This window comes from Molossus molossus, unplaced genomic scaffold, assembly GCF_014108415.1.
Source record: "Molossus molossus isolate mMolMol1 unplaced genomic scaffold, mMolMol1.p scaffold_m16_p_3, whole genome shotgun sequence".
Taxonomy (NCBI): Eukaryota; Metazoa; Chordata; class Mammalia; order Chiroptera; family Molossidae; genus Molossus; species Molossus molossus.
The window spans coordinates 96377235-96400280 of NW_023425366.1; the positions used below are offsets into that span (position 1 = coordinate 96377235).

The 23046-nt window shown below is 47.8% G+C and overlaps 3 protein-coding genes across 3 annotated transcripts in view; 1 reads left to right on the forward strand and 2 right to left on the reverse strand.

Annotated features, from left to right (window-relative positions):
• Positions 1-343: 343 nt before the first annotated feature.
• On the reverse strand, positions 344-6172 carry GAL3ST4 (galactose-3-O-sulfotransferase 4). Its single transcript, XM_036279713.1, is given in 5 exon segments — positions 344-1626; positions 4141-4444; positions 4623-4773; positions 4776-4881; positions 5978-6172. Coding segments are annotated over 5 exon segments (1788 nt in total). The 3' UTR covers positions 344-594.
• A 1244-nt stretch (positions 6173-7416) lies between these two features.
• GPC2 (glypican 2) lies at positions 7417-13652 on the reverse strand. Its single transcript, XM_036280300.1, has 10 exons — positions 13363-13652; positions 12538-12696; positions 11882-12204; positions 11013-11093; positions 10095-10257; positions 9732-9862; positions 9359-9511; positions 9138-9277; positions 8866-9041; positions 7417-7788 (listed from the first exon to the last, which is right to left on the reverse strand). Exons 1-10 carry the CDS (start codon positions 13526-13528, stop codon positions 7556-7558), a joined length of 1725 nt encoding a protein of 574 aa, XP_036136193.1. The 5' UTR covers positions 13529-13652; the 3' UTR covers positions 7417-7555.
• A 563-nt stretch (positions 13653-14215) lies between these two features.
• The window catches only part of STAG3 (stromal antigen 3), a 41440-nt gene continuing 32609 nt past the window's right edge, over positions 14216-23046 (forward strand). The window contains exons 1-4 of the mRNA XM_036279075.1: positions 14216-14316; positions 15077-15253; positions 16473-16575; positions 16945-17061. Coding sequence (XP_036134968.1) covers positions 15087-15253; positions 16473-16575; positions 16945-17061 — 387 coding nt within the window. The 5' untranslated portion in view covers positions 14216-14316; positions 15077-15086. The remainder of the gene's footprint in view (positions 14317-15076; positions 15254-16472; positions 16576-16944; positions 17062-23046) is intronic.

Sequence of the window (23046 nt, forward strand, 5' to 3'; positions counted from 1 at the left end):
TCAGCTGCGGTTAGGCTTCTGCAATAAGGATCTAGGAGAGACTCTAGACAGACTTTTTAGAGATGTAATATTGAAAGAATCCCCTCCACCCCTCTTTCTCCCAGAAAGATGTTCCATCCCTTTCCCTTCCTGCCCTACATAAAGCAAGTCCAAGTTTCCAATTATTTATTCATTCAACAAACATTTCACAATGAAATGAGCATAACTCAGTAACAAATATTTTACAGAGAAATGGACGGATTATTCCAATCCACCGTGTCCCAAACTTTCTCTGGTTCATACCATGGTTTGCTCCTCCAGGGAGCCTTTGAGAGTGCTACCAGGGAGCCTTTGAGAGTGCTACATGAACCTGCCAGGAGGCTGGAAAGGAGGAGGGGTAATCGAGGGTATAGGAGTGCTGCTAGGAGCTGATGGACTGGATTCCATAGCACAGCCTGGAGGACTTTGGGCCCTCATCCGTGCAAAGTTCCATTCATCCTTAGGGAGCAGACTTGCTTTCTGCGGGAAGCAGAAATGTCATCTGGCTGCCCCACACCCATCATATATGTCTTGTAGCTTAGCTGTTCTTTAACCTAAGACTCAGTGATCTAATGCCTAAGGGGAGAGTAGCTTTGAAGTCTTGAGGGGCAGAGACACTTTTGGAGGGAACTGCTTGGCATCTAGCTTGTCCTTGTACTGTAGCTCCGGAGTAGCCAGGCGCTCACACTCTTCCTGGTCTTGGAGGCTCAGTCCACTCCGAAGTGCATAGCCCAAAACCTTACCTGACCCAAACTGGAAAGGGCGGAACCGGTGGTCAGTGATGTATTTGGGGTCTAAAGCCTCACCCCCCAGCAGACAATGTTTAGCCAGGGCCTCTCGGCGAGCCCGGAGCTCCGCCACTGCACTCTCTAGCCGACTCTGGCCGTATTGCTTTATCCGTGCCCACAGACTGCTGTTGAAATGAACATAAAGAGCCCAGTCCAGATTGTTCCAGACTCGAGCCTGTGCAGTTAGCTGCCTGTCCTCAGCGGTAAGTCCACCATTGCTGACAGCACTTCTGCCCTGCTCACTTCCAGCCTGGGCATTGTGCATGAAACCCACCACATCATCTAGACCCCAGCATAGGGCATCTGCCAGCAGAACCAGTGACTCGTCAAAGTACTCAGCCACCAAGACCAAGTCAAAGACAGAATCTAGCCAGGCCAGACTCCACTGGATGAAGGACGAAGACCCCAAATCTAAAGCAGCAGAGTGGGATAACTGGCTGTGACCATCAGCAGCAAAGGGAGCAGGATGAAAGAGAGTATTGGGATCCAGGGTATGGGCTCGAGAGCCAGTGCCAGAAGGCAGGACATGCAGCTCAGGAGGGTTGGGATCTCTGAGGGGATGAGGATATCCTCTCTTGGTCCTCATCTCTGGGGGAAAAGGGAGACCAAAGTCGAACCATAGCAAGTTTCGTGCATAGTGGTCCCCACGGGCCCCAGGTCGGTAGAAGGCACGAGGATTAGCTAGGAAGGCGGCCAAGGAAGGCGCCTTGCGGAAGGCCGATGAGGTGGATTTATAGTAGGAGAAGGCAGAGCGGGCCAGAGCTGCTGGGTCTCGGACAATGGAAAAGAAGAAGCTGTCAGAAGGCATGACCTGAAGTACCTGCAGAGAAGAAAAAAAAGACATAGGGAGAAAGAACTGGGCCAGGAAGAAACTAAGCGCAAGCCCAATGTCCACAGATCCCCCAGCCTCCTCATACCTCCTCCTGACAGCTCTACTAGGAACCCCCAGCTTTCCTCACTAGCTGACAGATCTTGGGCAGGTTACTAATGTCTCTGAGATTCAGTTTGCTCATCTACAAAATGGGGATACCCATAGTTTCCTTCCCAGCTGATTATGGAGGTTACATGGGATAAAGGATATGAAGGAATCTGCAATGTGGAAAACTCCTAGAGAACATGTATTTCCTTTGGCAATTCTGTCTGCTTTGGTCAATAAAACTTCTAAGAAGCAAACTTTGTGTTCACTTCTCCAACAAAAAACTATTATGTGCTTACCCTGGGACTCTTGGTCACCACTCCAAGAAAGAAACTGGTCTTAGGCTTCCTCAGTGGGGGTGGGGATCACTGGCAGCAAAGTGGGAAGACAGGGCAATCAAAAAGCTATCTCGGGTATAGGTGTCAGGTGGGCAGACAAGCCCAGGATGGCTGATGGGCAGGGCACTTCCGGGGCTCCTGGGCATCTTGGAGAGCAAAAGACACCTGTGGACTGGCCACTGGGGAGCCATGGTCACCTGGTAGCCCTGAGGTCTGGGACATTCAGTCCCCCTTCTCTGCAAGAAGGAAGGTGGGAATCAGGCTGAGCCAGGCAAATGCATATGAGAAGCCAGCTCCTGGGCTCCCTGAAGGGTTTTTGCCTCTGAAAATGACCATCATTGAACCTGACTCTCTGACACAATGCTCTCCAATCTGCTCTGCCAATATGGGCATGCCTGCAGGGCAGAACTGTGTGTCTCTTTGAAGGAAGAAGAGAACAGTGCAGAGAACAATCTGTGGCATCAGTGACCTAAAATAAAATCCCAATTCAGCCATTTACCAGTTATGTAACTTTGAGCAATTTATTGAACTTAGAGCCTTCATTCCCCCATCTATAAAACTGGGTTAACACTTACCTTGAAGAATGTGGAAATACATGGAACACGATAGGTATTCAATGAATGGTGGTGACGATGAAGGTCATCATCCTAACCTCTGGAGAAACCTGCCTCAAAGATCATTGTCATTGCTTCACTCCCAACAGTGGGCCTTTGCTGCCCATTAGATCACACCCATGTTCCTCAGCTGTTTTCTCCAGCTCTGGCTTAATCTGGAGTGCATCTGCAGCCCCCACTGAAGTTCTGCCATCTTACACACACACACACACACACACACACACACACACACCTGACACATGCATCACACCACAATGTCTTTGCTGATATTTTTCTCCCTCTATGAATGCCTAGTGTTCTCCTTACTACAAAATCATGTCCACCCTTTTGTTTAAAACTCTCTCTCCAGCCCTGGCTGGTTTGGTTCAGTGGTTAGAGCGTACCCAAGGGTCTTGGGTTTGATTCTTGGTCAAGGGCACATACCTGGGTTGCAGGTTCAATCTCCAGCCCTGATCGCAGTGGTGTGGAAGGCAACCAGTCGTGTCTCTCTCACATCAGTGTTTCTCTCTCCCTCCCCCCCTTTCCACTCTGTCTAAAAACATCAATGAAAAAATATCCTCAGGTGAGGATTACAAAAAATAATTTAAAATAAATATATAAAACCTATCTCTTCAGAAAGCCCCACCTCTTTTTGATGAATATTGTCCCCACAGTTCCAAATATGAACATGCATATGCATACATGCCATGGAAGGTGCTTTGACTTTGGAGCAGATGGGCCTGGGTTCAAACCTGATTAACAAAAACCAGTCACTTAGCCTCTCAGAGTCTCAACCTCCTCTTCTGTATAATGGAGGCACTTATAATGCCTTCCTGGCAAGGTGATGGTAAGATTAATACCTAGAACTCAGGAAGTATTCAATAAAAGTTAGTCCCTTCCCTGTATGTTTTCATTTGCACATTGACTTTCTCCTTCCAAGAGCTCTCAGGTTTCTGTGTGTGTTCGGATGAGCATGTGAGTCCATGCTCCCATCTCCTCCTTTAGAACTGATGCTCTGAGTGTGTCAGGGCTAGATAGGCTATGGCTTGGCATGTACCTGATCCCAAAATCTGGCAGACATGGTGAGGGGAGTGAGAAAAAGACAGGTGAGAGGGCAGTAGCTTAGCAGAGGTCCTGGTAATATCAATGGAAGGGGCCAAGAAGGGCAAGGGGCACCTGGAGGGAGAGTTTGGGGGTGGGATTTAGAGTTGGCAGGGTGCTGACGTGAGCTGGATAAATTAGTCAAGAAAGGAGACTGGAGTATGTACCAGATGGGAGGGGGCAGGACTTCAGCTCTCAGAAACTACTGGGTAAGGAACAGATGAGGAGAGAACAGGAAATTTCACCTTTGTGGCCCCCATGCCCAACTTTTGGGTAAGGTAACACCCGGGGAGCCCCCATGCCTGGGGCCTCCTCCACTGATGGTCTTGGCCACAGGCCTGATCCCATCTCTCTCTAGTCCCTCCCATACCCTCTACACCCCTCACCTCTTTCAGGTTGAACCTCATGTGATGACAGAGGATGTGGAAGGGGGGCTGGGTGTCTCCACCCTGAGGGTGGTAGCCTTTGACCCAAGAGGCCTGGAAAAGCCTTGGGTAGCCAAACTGGTAGCGGGCAGGGAGGGCAAAGCGCAGCCCACGTTGGTCCCCATAGCGATGAAGCAGGCTCAGCACAGAGCTGCTCCCAGATTTATGTGTCTTCAGGAACACCAGTCGCTGCCGAGGAGGACAGGATGGAACAGCTGGTCCTGGGGATGGGACCCAGGGCTGTCGGAGCTGCAGCCCAGGTAACCTGGGGAGAGACAGGAGGGAAAGTGTCCTGTCCCTCACCAGCAGGTGGATGGGTGTCTCATGGAGCAGGGACAGAGGGTGTGGAGCCTCCTCCAAGTTCCCAGGAGTCACAGCCCCAGGTGGGATTGGGAGTAGCAAATGGGGGCATCTATCAAGCCTTGGAACAAGATGAAACTCACCTCCTCTGGAAGGGCCCCCCCCAGAGCTGGAGAGCAAATCCGATGGTCATGAAGACTCCCAAAGCCACCCCCAGGCTCCGAGGCCCCCAGAGGCGCATGGTCCTGGTAGGAGACAGAGGGCCCATGTGGCACAGGGAAGGGTGACAGGGCAAGGGCCAGGCACAGAGGCAGAGACAGCTTGAGATAGCCGTGCAGCCGCAGAAGGCACAGGTTTGAGATCGGGGTCATTCCCCAGGCCTGTATGCAGCCCTGGTTGAGTCTGCCCCGAGTTAGCAGATTTTTGCCTCTGTCAGCGTCTAGAAGGGAAATGAGGGGTTGGAGGGGAGTCTAAGGAGAGGGTAGAGCCTTCTCTCCTGCTGTTGCAGCTGAGACTAATTCACCGAGAAGCGGTGGTGGTGAGGGGTGCTCTCTACATCCAGATCTACGTGGTCCCACAATTACTCCTCTGCTGTCGCCTCCAGCTCCCCAACCCCCACTTATAGTTTCTCCCAGAGCCTCAGGGATTTTGAAGGCAAGGGGAGAAAGACAGAGGCCCTGCAAGAAAGATCAGTCCAGTCTGCTTATATGACAGTGAGGTGGATATCATCAGGCCCTGGCTCCCTCCTGAGCTGCTGTCTGTGACAGATCTGGATGAAGAGCCCCATTTGGAGACTGAAAATTTTCCTGGAAAGCCATAAAGAGGGAATGTGGGTCAGACAGATGAACCCAGAGAGGTGAGACCACAGGAGTGACTTTGTAATGAGTAAGAGTCAGTCATCTGGTCTAAACTCTTTTTCCTCTCAGCACAGGGCCGACCCGTGTGGGAGGGGCTGGGGGAAATGTGGGTTTACTTACAAAACCCCCACACACCCCCACACACCCCCATTCCCATTTTTCAACCCCACTAGTGCACCCAGAGGAGACTGAGAGGGTGGGGCTGGAGAAAGAGAAACTGCGAGACAAAGATACAAACGCTGAGTTTGGAATTCCTTCCCAGGCCCGTTTCCTAATCAACTCTGAGTCTGACCCACCCCTTCAGATTACAACCCACAACCATGGGCCACAGCCCTTCCAACAAGCCTGGACAGCCCCCTTCCAGGACAGCCAGGAATGACTCCAGACAGAGAAACCCATACTTGCTACCTGGAGACCTGCCCACTTTGGCATCCTTTCCCCAACAATCCCCCCAGGATCCAGCCCTGCACCGGACTCCTGTGTCCAAATTTCTTCAATTCCTTCCACCCATCTGTCTCCTCCCATTACCCTTAATTCCAGCCCCCTGTCCCCTCCAGTTTTGGTGACACCACCCCCCTACCAAAACTCCTCCCATAAATTCTGGAGTCCCTCCACTGGCTATATGTCACTTGCCTACTCACCAAGCCTCTGAAGAGCAGCAGGGTAATCAGGGTCTGGCCTTCCCCAGCCACCGCCCGCCTGGTTCCTTGCTCTGCTAAACTTTCCCCATAAACTTTCTCAGCGCCCAGGCTCCTCCCCTCTCCCTCCCTTTGTCTGGCCAGTCCCTGCAGCTGCTTCAGCTCTGATGAAGTCTCTAGGTTTCTCCCTCCCTGCATCTTTTCCTTGTCAGGGCACCCAGCCGGCCCTTGGAAGACACAATTTCTACCCTCCTTTCACACTTAAGAATCATTTATACTTTTTCTTTCTCTGCTTTCTACAGAACAAAAGACTCATTCAGGAAACAGAAAGAAAGGAGAAAGTAACAGACAAGAGTTGAAAGCAGATATTGTCAAGAACTTGTGACAAGGTAGCCAGAGGCTGACACACAGAGAACAGGAGCCCTGTCCTGAAAGCAAGGGGCAATGCTGTGGTAATATTAATGATGCCTCATGTTCAAAAATAATTTTGCCAGTGAGAAGGTGCTTCCTCACACAGGTCCTATTTGTTCCTCACATTTCTCCCCATTTTACGGATGAAGGTTCTCAGAACCAGAGGGTGAACAGCTTGCCCAAATTCAGTATCAGGGGACAGGATACAAGGTTGGTGAGAAACAAGCAGAAAACAAGCTGTTAGCGGCTGTAGGACCTCTGCAAGGATCCAGGGCCCAGGGAGGGCTGCTGACGTTACAGAAAGTCACACTCAGGGTCCAATAAATTAGTTGTTTATTTGTAAAATGCAAAATTTGTGAAGGATGTGGATGGCATAGATCATGAATCTTTTTTGTTGTTGTTGTTTTTGTTTTAGTTTAAGAAATTGATACTGCCCTGGCTGGTTTGGCTCAGCAGTTGGAGCATCGGCCCATGGACCGAAGAGTCGCGGGTTCAGTTCCACCCAAGGGCACGTACCTCAGTTGCAGTTTGTCCCCAACCCTGGTCAGGGTTGCGCAGAAGGCAACCAATCAATGCGTCTCTCTCACATCGATAACCCCCACCCCCCCGCTTCCTCCGTTCTATCTAAAGATAAATGGAAAAAAATATCCTCGGGTGAGGATTAAAAAAAAGAAATTGATACTGAAAAAACTCATTGAACCGAGGCCCATAGATCCTGACATACTATTCACATACCCAATTTCCCTGCACTGTACCCTGTCAGCACCCAGCTTTGTCCATTTCTGAGACCAGGTGACCCCACCACTCCCCACTTCCAACTTCCTTCAAACCCTACCCCACACTGTCACTCTAAAAATCTTCCCTTTCTCCTCCTTGAGGCTGATGACCAGAGCCCAACCTTACAGGCTTGGTTGGAGTGAGCACAAGTCCTTCCTAAATAAATACCCCAGCCCCTCCCCACCCTGATACCAAATGAAAAAATAAATATTGTGAACACCCACCCACCCAACCCCAATGGGAATCTCCTGGATTTGGGGCCCTAGCCATTCACCCAAAAATCCCTTCTCAACTCTCTCTCTGCAGCCCCTTTCAACTCCTCCCTAGGCCCAGCTGAGCAGGGAGGAGGGGAAGGGCCATAAACCCTTCTGATGCCAGGGCACCCCTCCCCTGTTATCGAGGTCCAAGGAGGGCCAAGGCTGAGAGAAAGAAAATGAGAATGGGTTGGGTGTGAAAACCAACAGATGCCCCCCCAGTCCTGCTCCTGCCCTGGTTTTGGCGGGTGATGAAACCTCCTTTGCGGCCAGGAGGGCGTGGAGGCCGGGCTGGGGGGCCCACAGCTGCTGCCCCAGCCATCCAGTCATCTGCATAGTGCTGTCCTTCTCCAGAGCCACTGGCATCCTCATCTGCCGGGAGAGGGAAGATCACACAGGGATGGGTAAAAAAGGCAGTGGGAAACAAAAACAGACACAAAGAGGGAGGAAGAAAACTCAAGATAAAAATAGGATTTGGCTCAGCAATTAGAGCGTCGACCCTCGACCCTTGGACCAAAGCATCAAGGGTTCATTTCTGGTCAAGGGCACGTACCTCAGTTGGGCCCCGGTCCTGGGTGGGGTCATGTGGGAGGTAACCAGTTGATGTGTCTCTTTCACATCAATGTTTCTCTCTCTCTCTCTTTCTCACCTTTCCCTTCCCCTCCCTCCTACTCTATCTGAAGATAAATGGGAAAATATCCTCAGGTAAGGATTAACAAAACAACAACAAAAAACAGGATAAGAAAGAGAGTGGCAGGAGAAAGAGAGACATAGGTAGGTAGATGGGGAGGAGGAAAAAAGGCAGTGACAGGAAGGCAAGGAGAGAGAGAGAGAGGTCAAGTAGACATGGGAATGAGGGATAACAATGAGAGACAGAAAAAGAGACAGAAAAGACAGACGGATGGAGAGACGGGATAAATAGGATAAAACAAGTACACAGAAGCGGAGAGAGCATAAGGAGAAAGGGGGTCAGAAAAGACAAAGAGATATAGAGACAGATATCTGACAGTGGAAGAGAGAAAGAAAATTAATGTCTTTGCCTTGCTTCTCTGACAAACTCTACTTTGGGAAGCCAGCCTAATGGCATCCCACCTGGCTCCCCACTTCCACTTCCCGGGCCATCCGGGAAGCATAGGGGATGGCCCACCCTCTCCAATCTCCCACAGTCCTTCCACTGTTCTGTAAGAATGTTTTGGAGTCTCCTCGACTGGAACGTGAACTCACGGGTAGAGACCTTCTCTCATATTGGTCTTCTACCCCTAACCTTTGAGGTAAGCGTTCAATACATGGTTGTAAAATGAATGTGTGAATGAATTAATGACAACTGAGATGCGAGGGGAGGGACTCAGAAACCAGTGGGCGGGGCCAGGGTCCAATCCCAAGCAGCCAGAGGAGGAAGCCCTCAGCCGCCCCTGCCCCCACCTCGGGGTATCGGGTTTCACGTCTCACCCCAGTCCTCCAGTTCTAGGTCACGTCCCAGGGCGGCTGCCCTCATCTTGATTGTGGCTGATCGGAGCTGCAGCCGCCGTGTCCGAGTTTGGAGGTCGGGGTTTGAGGCTTCCATGTCCAGTTCTGGATTGTCGAGCTGCTGGGTCAGGGAGTCCCCGACCACTGGCAACAAGTACCTGCGAGTAGAGCAGCCCCCAAGGCTCCTGCCCTGCCCTGCGGGTCTTCACCGCCCCCGGGTTCGAGCCTCCCCCCCCAGTCTGCCCGGCTCTCACCGGCCCCGCCCGGTTCCGGTCCAGCAGGGCGCTGCCTCCTGCGCGATGTCCGCTGCCATGCGGGGGTCCCCGCACACCGCCAGGGGCAGCCCGGCCCAAAAGCCCCGGACACGGCCCAGCCGCTCACGCAGCTCCCACACCTGGGCGAGCAAAGAGAGCAGGTGGAGCTGCAGCATGCGCACCGGCCCAACACCCCCCACGTGGTCTGCTCCCCCACTCACCATCCGGGGCAGGCTGTTGCCTGCAGCTGTCGTGGGCCGCTCCTCCTCTACCCCTGCTGCCGAGGTCCAGAGCCGGCCCATTTCTTCTATGGGTGCTGGGGCTCGGCGGGCACGGATCATCGCCTTTGGGGGAACCCCGCATTCCTGAAACACCTGTGGCACAAGGACACCCCACACACGGTGAAACACACTGCATCCCCACTCCAACACCTAAATCTCCCCTGACATCCAGGTTGCCCTAGATGCCCTACACTGTCCCCCAACTCCAGTCCCTTGCCTCCACCCTTCTCTCTCCTATACTAGAGCTGACACCCCTATTCTGTCTCTCCCAGCCCCCAGGCGAACATTCCCATGCTCCTCAAGGCTCCTGTACCTGGGTAGACACCCCTACAATGTTTTCCTGAAGATACATCAAACCTTCTGAGATCTTCACCCCAATGGCCTGGGCTGCCAGCTCAAAGGAAAAGGGTCCTTGGATCTTCTCAGCCAGGAACAGGAGACCATCTTGAATGAGGGGGAGAAAGACAAAGGGTGAAATGAGGGGATAGCCAGGGAGGTACTAACTAAACTAGGAAGTTTCCACAAATCCTGGCCTAGGCAGCAAGGTGTTAGATGGGGGAGACTCAAATGAGGCCCCTCCCCCCATGCTTCCCCTCAATATGGCTTAAAAATCCCTCCTAGTCTATCCCACTCACCCCTACACAGACAGCCTTCTCAGGCTTTCCTGAGTCCTCACCCAGATAGGCCCCCCAGTCAGGGTCCAGTCCCTGGCTGCTGAGACAGCCATGGGCCACGTTGAGGCAGAAGCCCCGGCAAGGTGGCAGCAGGGGGACCCCCCGACAGAAGGGGCAGCCAGTCAAACGCATCACAGCTCGCCTGCAACCTTCGGACAAGGGCACCTGGGGGCAGAGAGTTGGGCTATGTCATCCACAAACACTGAGGCTGCCTTCAGCCAAGTGTGGTGCTGGGCACAGAGAGAAATCAAATATCCCACCCTACCTTCCCAGGCCCTGTGTTAAAAGCTGAAGGGGACTGCTAGGGTTGGTGACCCCATGTGGCAGCAGGTGAGACTCCCAAAAGACCGTGGAGGGAAGTTCCTAGGAGCCAGGTTGCAGATACCGCTTTTGGGGAGTGATGGAACAGTGGGGCCTGAGAAAGGGTTTAGAGACAAGAGTGAGCCCATCACGGCTGGAGAAGGATGGAACTGAGGATGCAGGAGATAGACTGGAGGTCAGGGAGAGAACAGATGGTAGAAAGAAGGCCTTGAAGGTCAGGTCAGGAATCTGGCCTTCAGTAGCAGGAAAGGAGGAGCCACTGAGGGGTCTGGAGGAAACTGGAGGATCAGTACTCCCATTTCAGAATGCTATGGAGATGAACAGGCCCCCAGAGGCTGGCAGGGGTTATGAGTCATCAGAGGGCAAGAGAGGGGTCAGAGGTGAGAGGAGATCATGAATCATGACATAAGGGAGACTTCACTCTTGCCCCCCCTCCCCCCTCCCCCCACTTTCTGATTCACCCTGGGATGGCAGGGCCTTGAGGCTGATATGGGAAAGTTCCAGGTCTCTTCTGCCAGCTGGCACCTGACTCTTCCTCATGGGGCCTCACCTCCCCCTCCCCCTCCCTGAGCCCCACCCACACTCAAGCACCTTCTAACCTTAAGTGCTTCACTGACCACATCTCTTCCAGTCTTCAAGCCCTGGATAAAGGCCCGGGCAGCCACCATGGCCCGGGTTATCTGGGGAAGATGAGAAAGTGAGAAAAACCATAGTGTTGTTGTGTCAGTCAAGACTAGGGCCAAGAGACTGCACCAAGGGGATGAGCAGCGGGGGGTAAGTTTGTGGAGTTATTTTAAGGGGGTCAGGAGTTTCAGGTGGTACAGGGAGGCAGGTACATGAGGCTTAAAGGAATTATAGTCTAGAAGGATCAAGGAGATCTGGGCTTGGGAAAAGATGGAAGGTTATTTTATAGGGCTTGGAGATAGTGGGACTGCATCAGAACAAACACTGAACTTACAACCAGAAGACCTGGGTGTGAGACACAGCTCTACCATTTACTGACTATGAGACCTTAAATTCTGGGAAGTTCAGTTTTCTCATCTGTAAAACAGGGATACTACCATCTACCTCCCAGAGTTATGATGGCAATTAAATGAGATACTATAAAATGACAATTTTTCTCAAATACTAAGTGCCTAATTCACATTTAGTTGAACCAGAAGAAGTTAAGACATTGGGATGAGGGAAGAGTTGGCAGAAAGGTGGCTGGGGGCCAAGAGTAGGTGAGTTGGTCAGGGATGTGTATGAAACTACAGCACAGGATGAGAGTGGGGAACATCCAATTAAAGGAGACCAAGGAGCACTGGGTCAGGCAGGGGTGACTGGGGCTCAAAATAGGGATCACCAGGTCAGGGGTGACTGGGGCATGAAGGCCGGGGGGGGGGGGGTCACTTGGTTGGAGGGGAATCCACAGTTCAGAGGTCACTAAGTCAGAGGTGACTGAAACTCAGGCCTTGGGACCCCTCACCTGTAGGCGGAGGCGACGGGGTGAGTCCCCAAAAGGCTTCAGAGAGTCATCAGCAGAGGAGGCAAGGCGTGTAAGGCAGAACAGGTATTCAGAGGAGAAGATGTACTGTGGATGCAGCAGGGGGAATATTCTCTCCAGGACCTGCATCCAGAAATCCACCAAGGCGTCATCTAACCCCTCACCAGATTTCTCATAGTAGTCCCGCAGCCGAGAGAATAGGCCGCTGAATAAGGGGGTATGCTGGGAATATAGGCGGCCATAGGAGCGGTGGAAGAGCAGGGCCAGGGAGTGCTCAGCTGATGACAGCATCTCCCGAAAAACCTCTGTGGCAAATGCAAAGAAAGGGGTGTGGGGGTGGGGGAGGTGAGGCCAGAGGAGGATGGAAAAGTGAAAATACAGAGGCAAGAAGAGATGGGAATGGGGAGAGAAAAGAAAAGACAAGTGAGTTAGAAACTAAGCAATTCTCAGACTTGGGCAGATTAAGAATGGTGTGGGGCAGGACCCTGGAAAGAGCCTGGGGTGGGGGTGGGGGTGGGGGGTTAAGACAGGGCAGGGATTCCTTAGGGATGGAGTAGGAAGTGAGGACAAGAAGCTAGCTGGGGTCATGAGCACAGAGAGAAGGTGTGTGGCCAGGTTTGGGGAACTCAAGTCCTCACCATCAAATGTTCTATGCCGAGCCGCCAATGTGTGAACCAGGAAGGAGCCACTCTCCTCCACCAGGCCTCGGAAGGTAGCCTCAGTGTCCCAGGTCAGTCTCTCCTCTATCTCACTGGAACAGCAGGTGTATTCTTGGGGACAGATCCGAAGGTGCTCACCTGGACAGAGGAGACACAAGAAATGGTGGGAAGTGATAAGGAATGTGGGAAGTGATGTGGTAAAATTCTTCCTTTTCCTGCCTGTCTCTGGGGGCCATCCCTTCTCTGTCACCTGTCTGGTTTCTTCTCTATTGTCTGTACCCACATTCCTTCCTCACCCTATCCCCACCTTACTGTCCCCTCATCTATCCTCAGTACACTGCCGTTGGCCATGGGATCAAATAGTGATGGGTCAAATAGTGATGAGAGGGTCCTCAGGGGACCTTCCCCAACATCGCACACCCCAGGCCTCCAAGGACTTGGGGGATGGCTTCTATGGGAAGAATGGGGTTTGGAGGGGTGGGGTTACTTGGTAAGCAGAAAAGTATTATATAGGTATTCTTAGAAATAGCGTGGGGTACAAACTGGGCTGTAAAGACAGAAACAGAGAGGTGAATGCTACTTACTAGAAAGGGAATTGAGGTGAGGGTGGAGTAAGAGAGCTATTATGTGAACAGGAGGGCTATTGTGATCCTGATAAGGAAGTTCAGGAGGAAAGACGTTATTACTATGGGATAAAAAGATTATAACGGTCACTCTGAGAGGGAAGTTATTGTGAGATGGGGAGGACCCACCGCGGACCCCCTCCCTCGCTCCCAATTCTCTAGTCTTCCTCTTTCTCCTCACCTGAGATCAGGGCGGGAGGGAGTAGGCTTAAGCTATATCCCCGGGCCCCCAGAATTTGCCGGGTCTCAGTGCAACTCCGGGTGACCTTTGCCTCGCTCCCGGGTCCAGGACCAGGACCGGGATACAGAGGTAGCAGCAAAAGCAGAATAGTTCGCAGCACGGACATAGCTGCTGCGACCCTGGAACAGCAAAGTGGGTCCTAAGGAGGAAAGAAGAGCTACCCGAACTCGGGAAACCGGTTCTCTGCTGCAGGACCGTCCCGCCGGCCAGAGAAAGAGCGCGACCCCGGAAAACTGAACACTGAGGACGAAAGCTGGACCAGGCTGTATTTGCTGAGACAATGGGAGAGGGGAGTCGGACAGCGGGAGGGGCCCAAGGAGGGGCTTTGCCAATGATGGTAAGGAGCCCGCCTCAGGGGCGGGATCAAAGGAGAAATTAAGCCAATGTAGCTGGGGGAGCTCGGCAGAGGGGCGGGATTAGGCCGAACTAAGGAGATTGGTGGAGGAGGGGAGATGGTCTTTCTCAAGGGCGTGGCGATCCAGTTCAAAAGGCGGGGCCAGCATGGAACCCAGCCTATTATAGTTGATAAACCAGATTGGAGGGGCTTAGTGGTGTAGTGCAAAGCCTGGCCAATGGTGGAGGGGGGGCGGGGCGGACGGGGGATTTTTGGAAGCAGAGGGGAGGGGCCGGAGTGAAGAGCGGCTGGAGCGGGCGGCCGTAGTGCCTGAGCCCACGTGACGAGGCGGCACGCGGGAGAGCTGGTGGCCGCACGAGGCTGCCAGAACAGCGTGACTGGAACGTTGTGAGCACGAGCTCACATACATCCAAGCCTCGCGATAATTACCAGGGCTGAGCCGTTGGGCTCGCGCCTGCGCACAACGCGCTTCGCGCCTTCCCGCGTTTTTCTGGATTCTTCCGCCGCCGGACGGGAAGCGGCGGGCTCCAGTGTCGCAGGTGGGATGACTACAGAGACCAGAGGGACCCTAGGTGGTGACTTTTCCTCAACCTTACTCAGCCAGAAGTCGCTGTACCAGACTCAGACAGTGAGGCTCCTTTTTGACTCAAGAATACAACCACACCCTTTGCCTCCCCCCTCCCCCCGCAGCATTTCCTTTCTCTGTGCCTTAGTGGCCTCCTCCATCTCCAGTACCTAACAGACCACTAGTCTTGTGAGCGGTTAGAAGGTTCCTCAGCCCGAAGACATTTACCTCAGGGAGAGTCAGGGGTACTATCATCTAGAAAAGTAGAAAACGCGAGCTTTTCTTTACCCCTTTGGAGTTTCTGGCCCTATTCTAATAGCGCCCCCACCCCCAAATTGTTAAAAATGCCTGGTTCCATTCCATGTGGAATCAGGTAAGTAGTAGCTTTCTAGAAATAAAAGTACGGGTGCCTTTTCATTTTTACGTATTTGTTTTTTGTTTTTAACACGTGAGCTGGTTCACTTGCACCAGACAGTTCCAAATCTGGAGGGGGTCTGCTTTAAGATGCTCTTGTGCGTGCCTTGCTCTGCCCTTGGAAAACAACTCCAAACCCGTGGTCTTTTTCTGTCTTTAATGCCTTGATGCCTTAGGTGAAAACTCCGTCTTTGTGTATGTGTGGGAGGGGGCCTCCCCCATCCAAGTTCCATTGCAGTTCCCTTGGAAAAAAGGGGTGGTCAGAGCTGGGGAGGGAGAAGTGGAGCGGTAGGAGCCCTTTTCTCTCTTTCCTCCCCCAGCTGGACCAGCATGCCTACCCTTCGATCCTCCTCCTCCTTGCTGCATAGCTCCTCCCCAAGCAGTGTGTCCTCCCCACTGCAAGGGGCAATGGGAGGTGGACAGAGAAGCCTGTCTGTATCCAGTTTGTATGTCAATGTGCCCTGTGATGACAGGGACACGGACCAGACCTCAGAGGGGTGAGTGGAATTTGCAAGAAATTGTTACCTTGTCCAGCTTTCTCCTGTGTGGTGGGCAGCTTTCCCCTCTGTCATTTTACCACCTTGACAATAAAATGAGTGTAACTATGAAAACACAAAAGATGCTCTGCTGGTTCACAACAGTGACCCCCCTCCAGCTCTACTGGCTGTTTTTATCTTCCCCACATGTTGCAGATATCAAGAATAATACATTCTGTTCTAAATCCATCATCCAACTTGTCAAAACCTTTCTTCACATTTGTTCAGCATGTACAACCTCTGGTGGAGGCAGGGAGATAGAGGAAGTAAAGAGTTCTTTATTTGTTGCCTGCCGAATAGTATACAATTTGTAGTTGGTGTCCTGTAGTGCTTTTATTTGGGGGTTTTATATACAGGTCCATCTATCCTTATTTGTTACCATTTTTGAGCTTTTCCTGTGAAGGTTATAATATATCTTGTTTTTTTTTTTTTTTTTTTTAATCTTTCTAGGAAAAAAATAATCTTGTACAACATCTGACTTATCCCCTGGTTATTTCAATTGACCTCTTCTGAATCATTTCTGTTTCTGTCAGTGGTACTATTGAAGACCAGATTATATCTATGTTATAAACTTAACTCTAATAAATAAGGTGTGTGAATTTGTTTCAAGGGGTGGAATTTAACTTCAAGCCCATATTAAACTCCTGTGTATGTATGAGTAAGATATGACTTCCCATGCCATGCTGATTTTTCTCCACACAGCAGTGATTCCTCTGCCTTTTTAAGTAAATATTATAAGACTTTGTCCCTACTTCCTGGTAACAGGAAGCTCATCTCTTCCTGAAGAATACCTGAATATATTTTTCTCATGGAGAGAGAGTATAGTTAGTGAAGAAAAGAAATTATAGCCCTGGCTGGTTTGCTCAGTGGTTAGAGCACTGGTCTATGGACTGAAGGATCTTGGGTTCGATTTCCAGTCAAGGGCACATACCTGGGTTTCAGGTTTGATCCCTGGCCAGAGTCGGGGTTGTTCAGGAGGCAACTAATCAGTGTGTCTCTCTTACCTCAATGTTTTTTTCTCTCTCTACCCTCTCCCTTCCACTCTGTCTAAAAATCAATGAAAAAATATCTTCTGGTGAGGATAGCTAAAAAAAAAAAGAAAAAGAAATTACAATTTATTTACCCTTTTCTATGGAGGAAGTAGGGTGTTGTATCTAAGGAGAGCCACATTCCCTCATAGGGATAGTGATTCTTTGTCAGCTGATGAAGGCAGTGACTTTGAAGACAGCTTGAAACGAAATATGAAGAAGAGAGCAGCAAAACGACCACTCAAAACAACCCCAGTGAGTCAATCAGTTTTGTTTTGTTTTCGAACCTCGTCTGAGACATGGCAAAAGAAAACTTAGAATAGGCTCAGGATATATGTTTGATGAAAGGACAGGGCTTAAAGAGTGTTAAGAAGACAGATTTTTGAAGAGAAAATAAAAGAGAGGAGGGTATTAGGATTCAGAGGAACAGGAATGGGACTGAGGGACTTTTTAAAAGGAGGAAAATAAAGTTCACAGTATAAAAATCAGTTATTTCAGATCTAAGCAATAACTCAAACTCTGCTGTATAATTGGCAGTTTAAGCCTACCTATGTGATAATGAAACCAAGTCTTAATGTCACTTTCACTTTTCAAAAATATTCCTGATCCTTTTATACTTATTAGGTGGCAAAACATCCTAAGAAGGGGTCTCGAATGGTACGTGGTCATAGCCAGAAAGAGTCAGAGCCACCAGCCAGTGATCTGTTTGATGCTGTGAAAGCTGCCAAAAGTGACATGCAGGTAAAACAGTGTCTCACTTCTGTTTCTTGATACCATCTCACCCTTTATAGGGGAAACATAAGGACAGGTGTCTACAAACTTGATTTAATGTGGATATTTTAATGAACATAACTATATTGGAAAAGACAGATAAGATCATGACATGAATTCTTAAAATGATGTAAGGGAGACCTTGGATGAGAGAGATTGTTCTTTCCTAACAGTAGCACAGAATAGTGAGACAGAGAAAGGCATTGGATAATGGAAGAAAGCTTAGCTATGGGTGGCAACTTGTTAACCCTTGTCACTTTTTAGTTTCACTCTGACAATAATATCTAATTTCTTCTTCCTTCCCACATTTATTTTTTAAAAATATAACATTGTAATTCTATTATCATCTAAAAGTATATAAGGCTTTTATGTAGCTTACAAAAATTTTAAATGATCACCTAGAGCTCCAGCCACAGCTCAAGAAAGGAAATATTAATAGTGCTGTGGAGGCCCTTGTGTATCTTCTTTCTGCCCTACCCCAACAGTCCCCTCACCGCGCAGAGATAACCACTAGAGTGAATTTTCTGTTAATCATTTCCTTGTTTTTACATTGTAGTTATATCACCAGTGAATGTATTCCTTCATGTAAATAAGTGAATCATTCTTTATATAGTGTTCTGTGACTTAATTATTTCAGTTGTTTGAGATTTACTCATATTGATGTGTGATGTAGATTTGTGTGGTTTTTAGAAGCTTAAAATTTTCAAACATAGAATTTCTCTATTTATATTTTTGTTATTGATTTCTAACACTATTGCATTATAGTCAAGAAAATGTGGTCTTTGAAACTTGGAGACTAGTTTTATGATTTAGCATTTAGTTCTTTTCCAAAAACTATTTTGCATGTGCTTAAAGGATGTGTGTTCTTTTAGATGAGATAAAAGTGTTAAATGTGATATTGCTTTGATATTTCTACTGGTTTAGGGGAGGTTTGAGGGATTTTTGGTCTCTTTGATATTATCAATTACAGAGAGAGGAGTGTTAAAAAGTGACTTTTTCAAATACTCTTTTTGTCTTCATACCCATAATTTCCTTAAATATTTTGAGGCTTTGTTTCCTGATAAACCAAACCTTTTATAGTTATATACTGATACTCCTTTATCTTTATATGTTAAAACAAAATTGTTATGTATTAATATGTCTACATTAACTTTACTGTTTAAAAAAAATTTTTTTTTTTCTTCATTGATTTTTAGAGAGAGAAGAAGGGAGAAGGAGAGAGAGAAATAGAAACATCGATAAACAAGAACATCAATTGGCCGCCTCCTGCATGCCCCTCTCTGGGGATTGGGCCCACAACCTGGGCATGTGCCCTGACTGGGAGTTGAACCAGCAACCTCTTGGTGCATGGGTCGATGCTCAACCACTGAGCCACACTGGCCAGCCTATCTTTACTTTTTTAAAAAAATTATATCTTTATTGTTGAATGTATTACAGATGTTCCTCATTTTTCCCCCATTAACCCCCTCCTCCCCACTCCTGCCCCCGTCCTGTCTTTTCCCATACTGTTGTCTGTGTCCATTGGTTATGCATATATGCATATAAGTTCTTTGGTTTATTTTTTCCCACCCCCCAACCCCCCTTCCCTTTGAGGTTTGTCAGTCTAGCAACCAATTTGTACTTCTTAATCCCTTCACCTTTTTCACCCATTCTCCCATCCCCCCTCCCATCTGGCAACCAACAAAATATTCTCTATATCTATGAGAATGTTTTTGTTCTGCTTGTTCATTTTGTTTGTAGATTCAGTTGTTGATAGCTATGTATTCATTGCCATTTTGTTTGTTCATATTTTTTATCTTTTTCTTCAAGAAGATCCTTCAGCATTTCGTATAATAATGGTTTGGTGGTGATGAACTCCTTTAGCTTTTCCTTGTCCAGGAAACTCTTTATATGACCATCAATTCTAAATGACAGCTTTGCAGGATAGAGTAATTTTGGTTGTATGTTCTTGCTTTTCATCACTCTGAATATTTCTTGCCACTCCCTTCTGGCTTGCAAAGTTTCTTTTGAGAAATCAGCTGACAGTCTAATGAGAACTCCCTTGTAGGAAACTAACTGCTTTTCTCTTGCTGCTTTTAAGATTCTCTCTTTGTCTTAAACCTTTTGCATTTTGATGATGATATGTCTTGGTGTGGGCCTCTTGGAGTGCATCTTGTTTGGGACTCTCTGTGCTTCCTAGACTTGTATGTCTGTTTCCTTTACCAGGTTAGGGAAGTTTTCTGCCATTATTGTTTCCAGTAGGTTTTCGATTTCTTGTTCTCTCTCTTCTCCTTCTGGCACCCCCAAGATGCGAATGTTGGCACGCTTGAAGTTGTCCCAGAGGCTCCTTACACTATGCTCATTTTTTGGATTCTTTTTTCTTTTTGCTGTTCTGATTGGGTATTTTTTGCTTCCTTATATTCCAAATTGATGGTTTGCTTCTTGGCTTTACCTACTCTACTATTGAATCTGTGTAAATTATTCTTTATTTCAGTTAGTGCCTCCTTCATTTCTGACTGTGCATCCTTCATTTCTGACTGGTCCTTTTTTATGCTCTTGAGGCCCTCACTAAGTTCACTGAGGATCCTTATAAGCAGTATTTTGAACTCAGCATCTGTTAGGTTGCTTATCTCCATTTTGCTTAGTTCCTTTCTTGGGTTTTGATCTGTTCTTTCATTTGGGACATGTTTCTTTGTCTCCTCATTTTGGTTGCCTCCCTCTGTTTGTTTCTATGTATTACTTAACAAGAGGTATGGGGCTAACTGAGTCCAGATGTTGCTTGTTTGAAAGAATTTAGGAAAACCTGAAACAGGATCCAAGACAGGCCAATCCTATAGTTAACCAACTAGCAACAGCTTGGGTGGGCCTGAATATTGGGTGGGGCGGGACCTCAGGGAATCACCAGAGCGGGGCAACCAGTGTGAGCCAACTTGCTAGAATCTCAGATATGGTGGCTGTCTGCCACCCCAGGGAAGGGCTCACCAAAGGAACAAAGGTCTCTGACAGCATGTCTGTCCCGGAGAAAGCCCCCTCTCCAGCCCTTGCTCCAATGCCAAACAGCTCTGTTCTTCCCTGTATGTCTCTGGTGTCCCTCGAGCTGCCTCCCCTCCAAGCTTAGAGGGAGAGAGTCCGATAAGTCCGTGTGCAGGCCCTTTAAGAGGAGCTGCCTGGGGCTCCAGCCGCGTCAGCTTCCCTGAGCCTCATTTCCTGCTGGTTTTTCCAGCCAAAAGTGATGGGGATTCTCTTCCTGGCACTGGAACCCTGAGCGGGGTGCCTGGTGTGGGATGGGGACCTCTCAGTCCTCAGGAAGGACCTTCCCAGCCGAGGTACCTTAATTTTTATCCGCCACACATGGGTGTGGGACCAGCCCATTGCGCCTCCACCCCTCCTACCAGTCTCAATGCAGCTGCTGCTTTAATTTTGTAGTTGTAGGACTTCCATTCAGCTTGATTTCAGGCGGTTTTGAATGGTGGTTGTTCTGTAGTTTAGTTGTAATTTTGATGTGGTAGTGGGAGGATGTGATTCTGTACTTACCTACACCGCCATCTTGACCGGTAGTCCTATCTTTACTTTTGATTAGTATTTGTCTAATATCTTTTCCTATCCCTTTACCTTCTATGTATGTTTGAAATCTGTTTCCTGCATGCAGCATATATCTGGATTATGTTATTTAATCCATTCTGCCAATCTCTCCTTTAACAAGAGTTTAATTCATTTATATTTATTGTCCCTACGGATATATTTGAATTTATTTCCTGATATATTTGAATTTCTATCATTTTATGTACTTTCACTTTATCTTGCCTTTCCTCTCTATTTTTCCCCTTTCCTTGCTTGCTTTGGATTTATATCTTCTACAAGAACCGAAGCACATTTTAATTCCAATTGCCCCTTCCAATTTACATGCTGGTATACATGCTGCTTTTAGTTGTGTCCATTCCTTCTCTCCCAGAAAATTAGACATTACTATTTTATACGATGTTTGTTTTTACTTACCTACATTTTAATAATAATCTTTGTTCATTATTCCTTCTTAAATCTCAGATTTTTCTTACAGAATCATTCTCTTGTCCATTGTTTGTCCCTCAAAATTTCCTTTAGATAGGGTTTATTAACAAACTTATTTTTTGCTTTTATAAAATGTCTTTACCCTTGTTCTTGAAGGATTGTTTGCTGTGTATAGAATTCTAAGATGACATTTTTTTTCTTTTCTTTTTTTTTTTTTTTTGGTACATACCCCTAGTGGGAACTGAACCCAGGACTCTGGTCCACAGGCCGACGCTCCAACTGCTGAGCCAAACCGGCCAGGGCACATTTTTTTTTTTTTAATGCATTAAAAGTGTTATCCCACTGCCTTCTAACTTTCTCTATTGTTGCTGAAAGTCAGCTATCAGTCTAAGTTAGCTCTGCCTAATACAGCAATTTGTAAGGATGGAAATGTTGTGTATCACCATTGTCTAGCACAGTATCCATAAGCTACATATAGCTATTGAACATTTGATATGCGGCTGGTGTGACTTAGAAACTGGATTTTAAATTTCTATTTGATTTAATTTTAATAGCCAGATATGGCTAGGGGTTAATGTATTTGTGCAGATGTAATTTGTAAATGTTTTTGTTTGTAAGTATTAAATACAAATCCTTTGTAAGTGATCTCTTTTTGTTGTGACTGTTTTCAAGACTTAATTTTGCTTTTGTGTTAGGATGTTTTATAGAATGTTTGTTGTGCTTGAGGTCCATTAGGGTCCAACCTCTGAGAGTTGGTGTCTTTCAACAACTACAGAAAATTATTTTCAGATATTGCCTCTTCTTCATTCTATTATCTCTTTCTAGAATGTGAGTAGATACCATTAGAACTTCTCACTGTTTTCTCCTTGTCTCTAAATAGCTCTTTCATTATTTCTGTTAGTCTCTGGTCTGCATTTTGGATAATTTCTTTCACTTAATCTTCCACTTTATTCATCTTCTATTCTGCTGTGTCCAATCTGATTTTAATTCATTCACTGAAGTTTTAAATTTTATTATATTTTCCACTACAGCAAATATTGTTTGGCTCTTTCCAGATTAATTGTTCTTTGCTTCTCCTTTCAAGCTTCTCTTGCATTTTTTTAATCATAGGAAGCATAATAATTTTATAATCTGTGATAACATCAGTGTCTAAAGCCTGTGAATATAATTCTGTTCTCTATTTTTCCTGCGGATTCTTACTTTCAGTGCCTTTTTTTTTTTTTTTTTAATATTTTTTTCTTTATTGAGGTTTTAGAGAAAGGAAGGGAGAGGGAGAGAGAGATAGAAATATTGATGAGAGAGAACATTGATTTGCTGCCTCCTGCATGCCCCCCACTGGGGATTTGGCCCACAACCTGGGCATGTGCCCTGACCGGGAATTGAACTGGCAACCTCTTGGTGCATGGGTCGATGCTCAACCACTGAGCCACATTGGCCGGGCTCAGTGCCTTATTTCTTTACTAGATTTTACTATGAGCCACTCATTTTCCATGGAGCTCTATATGCTGGAATGCTTTGGGGCCTGGGTTGAAGTTGGGTTTTTAAAAGAGGAATCTTCATTTGCTTCTGGTAGTTGAGTGGGGACACTCCAGAATTACTTTTTTTTTTTTTTTATCCTCACCCGAGGACATTTTTTTATTTTTTTATTCAGATAGAGCAGGAGGGAGAGAGATAGAAACATCAACGTGAAAGGAATACATCGAGCGGCTGCCTCCTGCATGACTCCAGCCTCCAGGGCTAGGGATGAATCACAACCAAGGTATGTGCCCTTGACCGGAATCGAACTTGTGACTCATTGGTCCATGGGCCGATGCTCTAACTGCTGAGCCAAACCGGCCAGGGCCGTAGGTTTATTTCTCATTCTTGCTTTCATGTGGATATGACTTTTTGCAGTAGCCAGCTTTACACAGGAGCCTCCTTTAGGACTACTCTTCTTGGAAAGCCCTTAGCTCAGTCTCCTGTGCTCTG

Excerpts from the sequence above, each read along its gene's own strand:
- GPC2 (XM_036280300.1), bottom strand. The coding sequence starts at position 13,528 with ATGTCCGTGCTGCGAACTATTCTGCTTTTGCTGCTACCTCTGTATCCC. Across the intron at positions 12,697-13,362 it reads CCCTCCCGCCCTGATCTCAG|GTGAGCACCTTCGGATCTGT; the intron begins GTGAGGAGAAAG and ends TCCTCTGTCCAG. Across the intron at positions 9,512-9,731 it reads TTGTAGGGGTGTCTACCCAG|GTGTTTCAGGAATGCGGGGT; the intron begins GTACAGGAGCCT and ends CTTGTGCCACAG.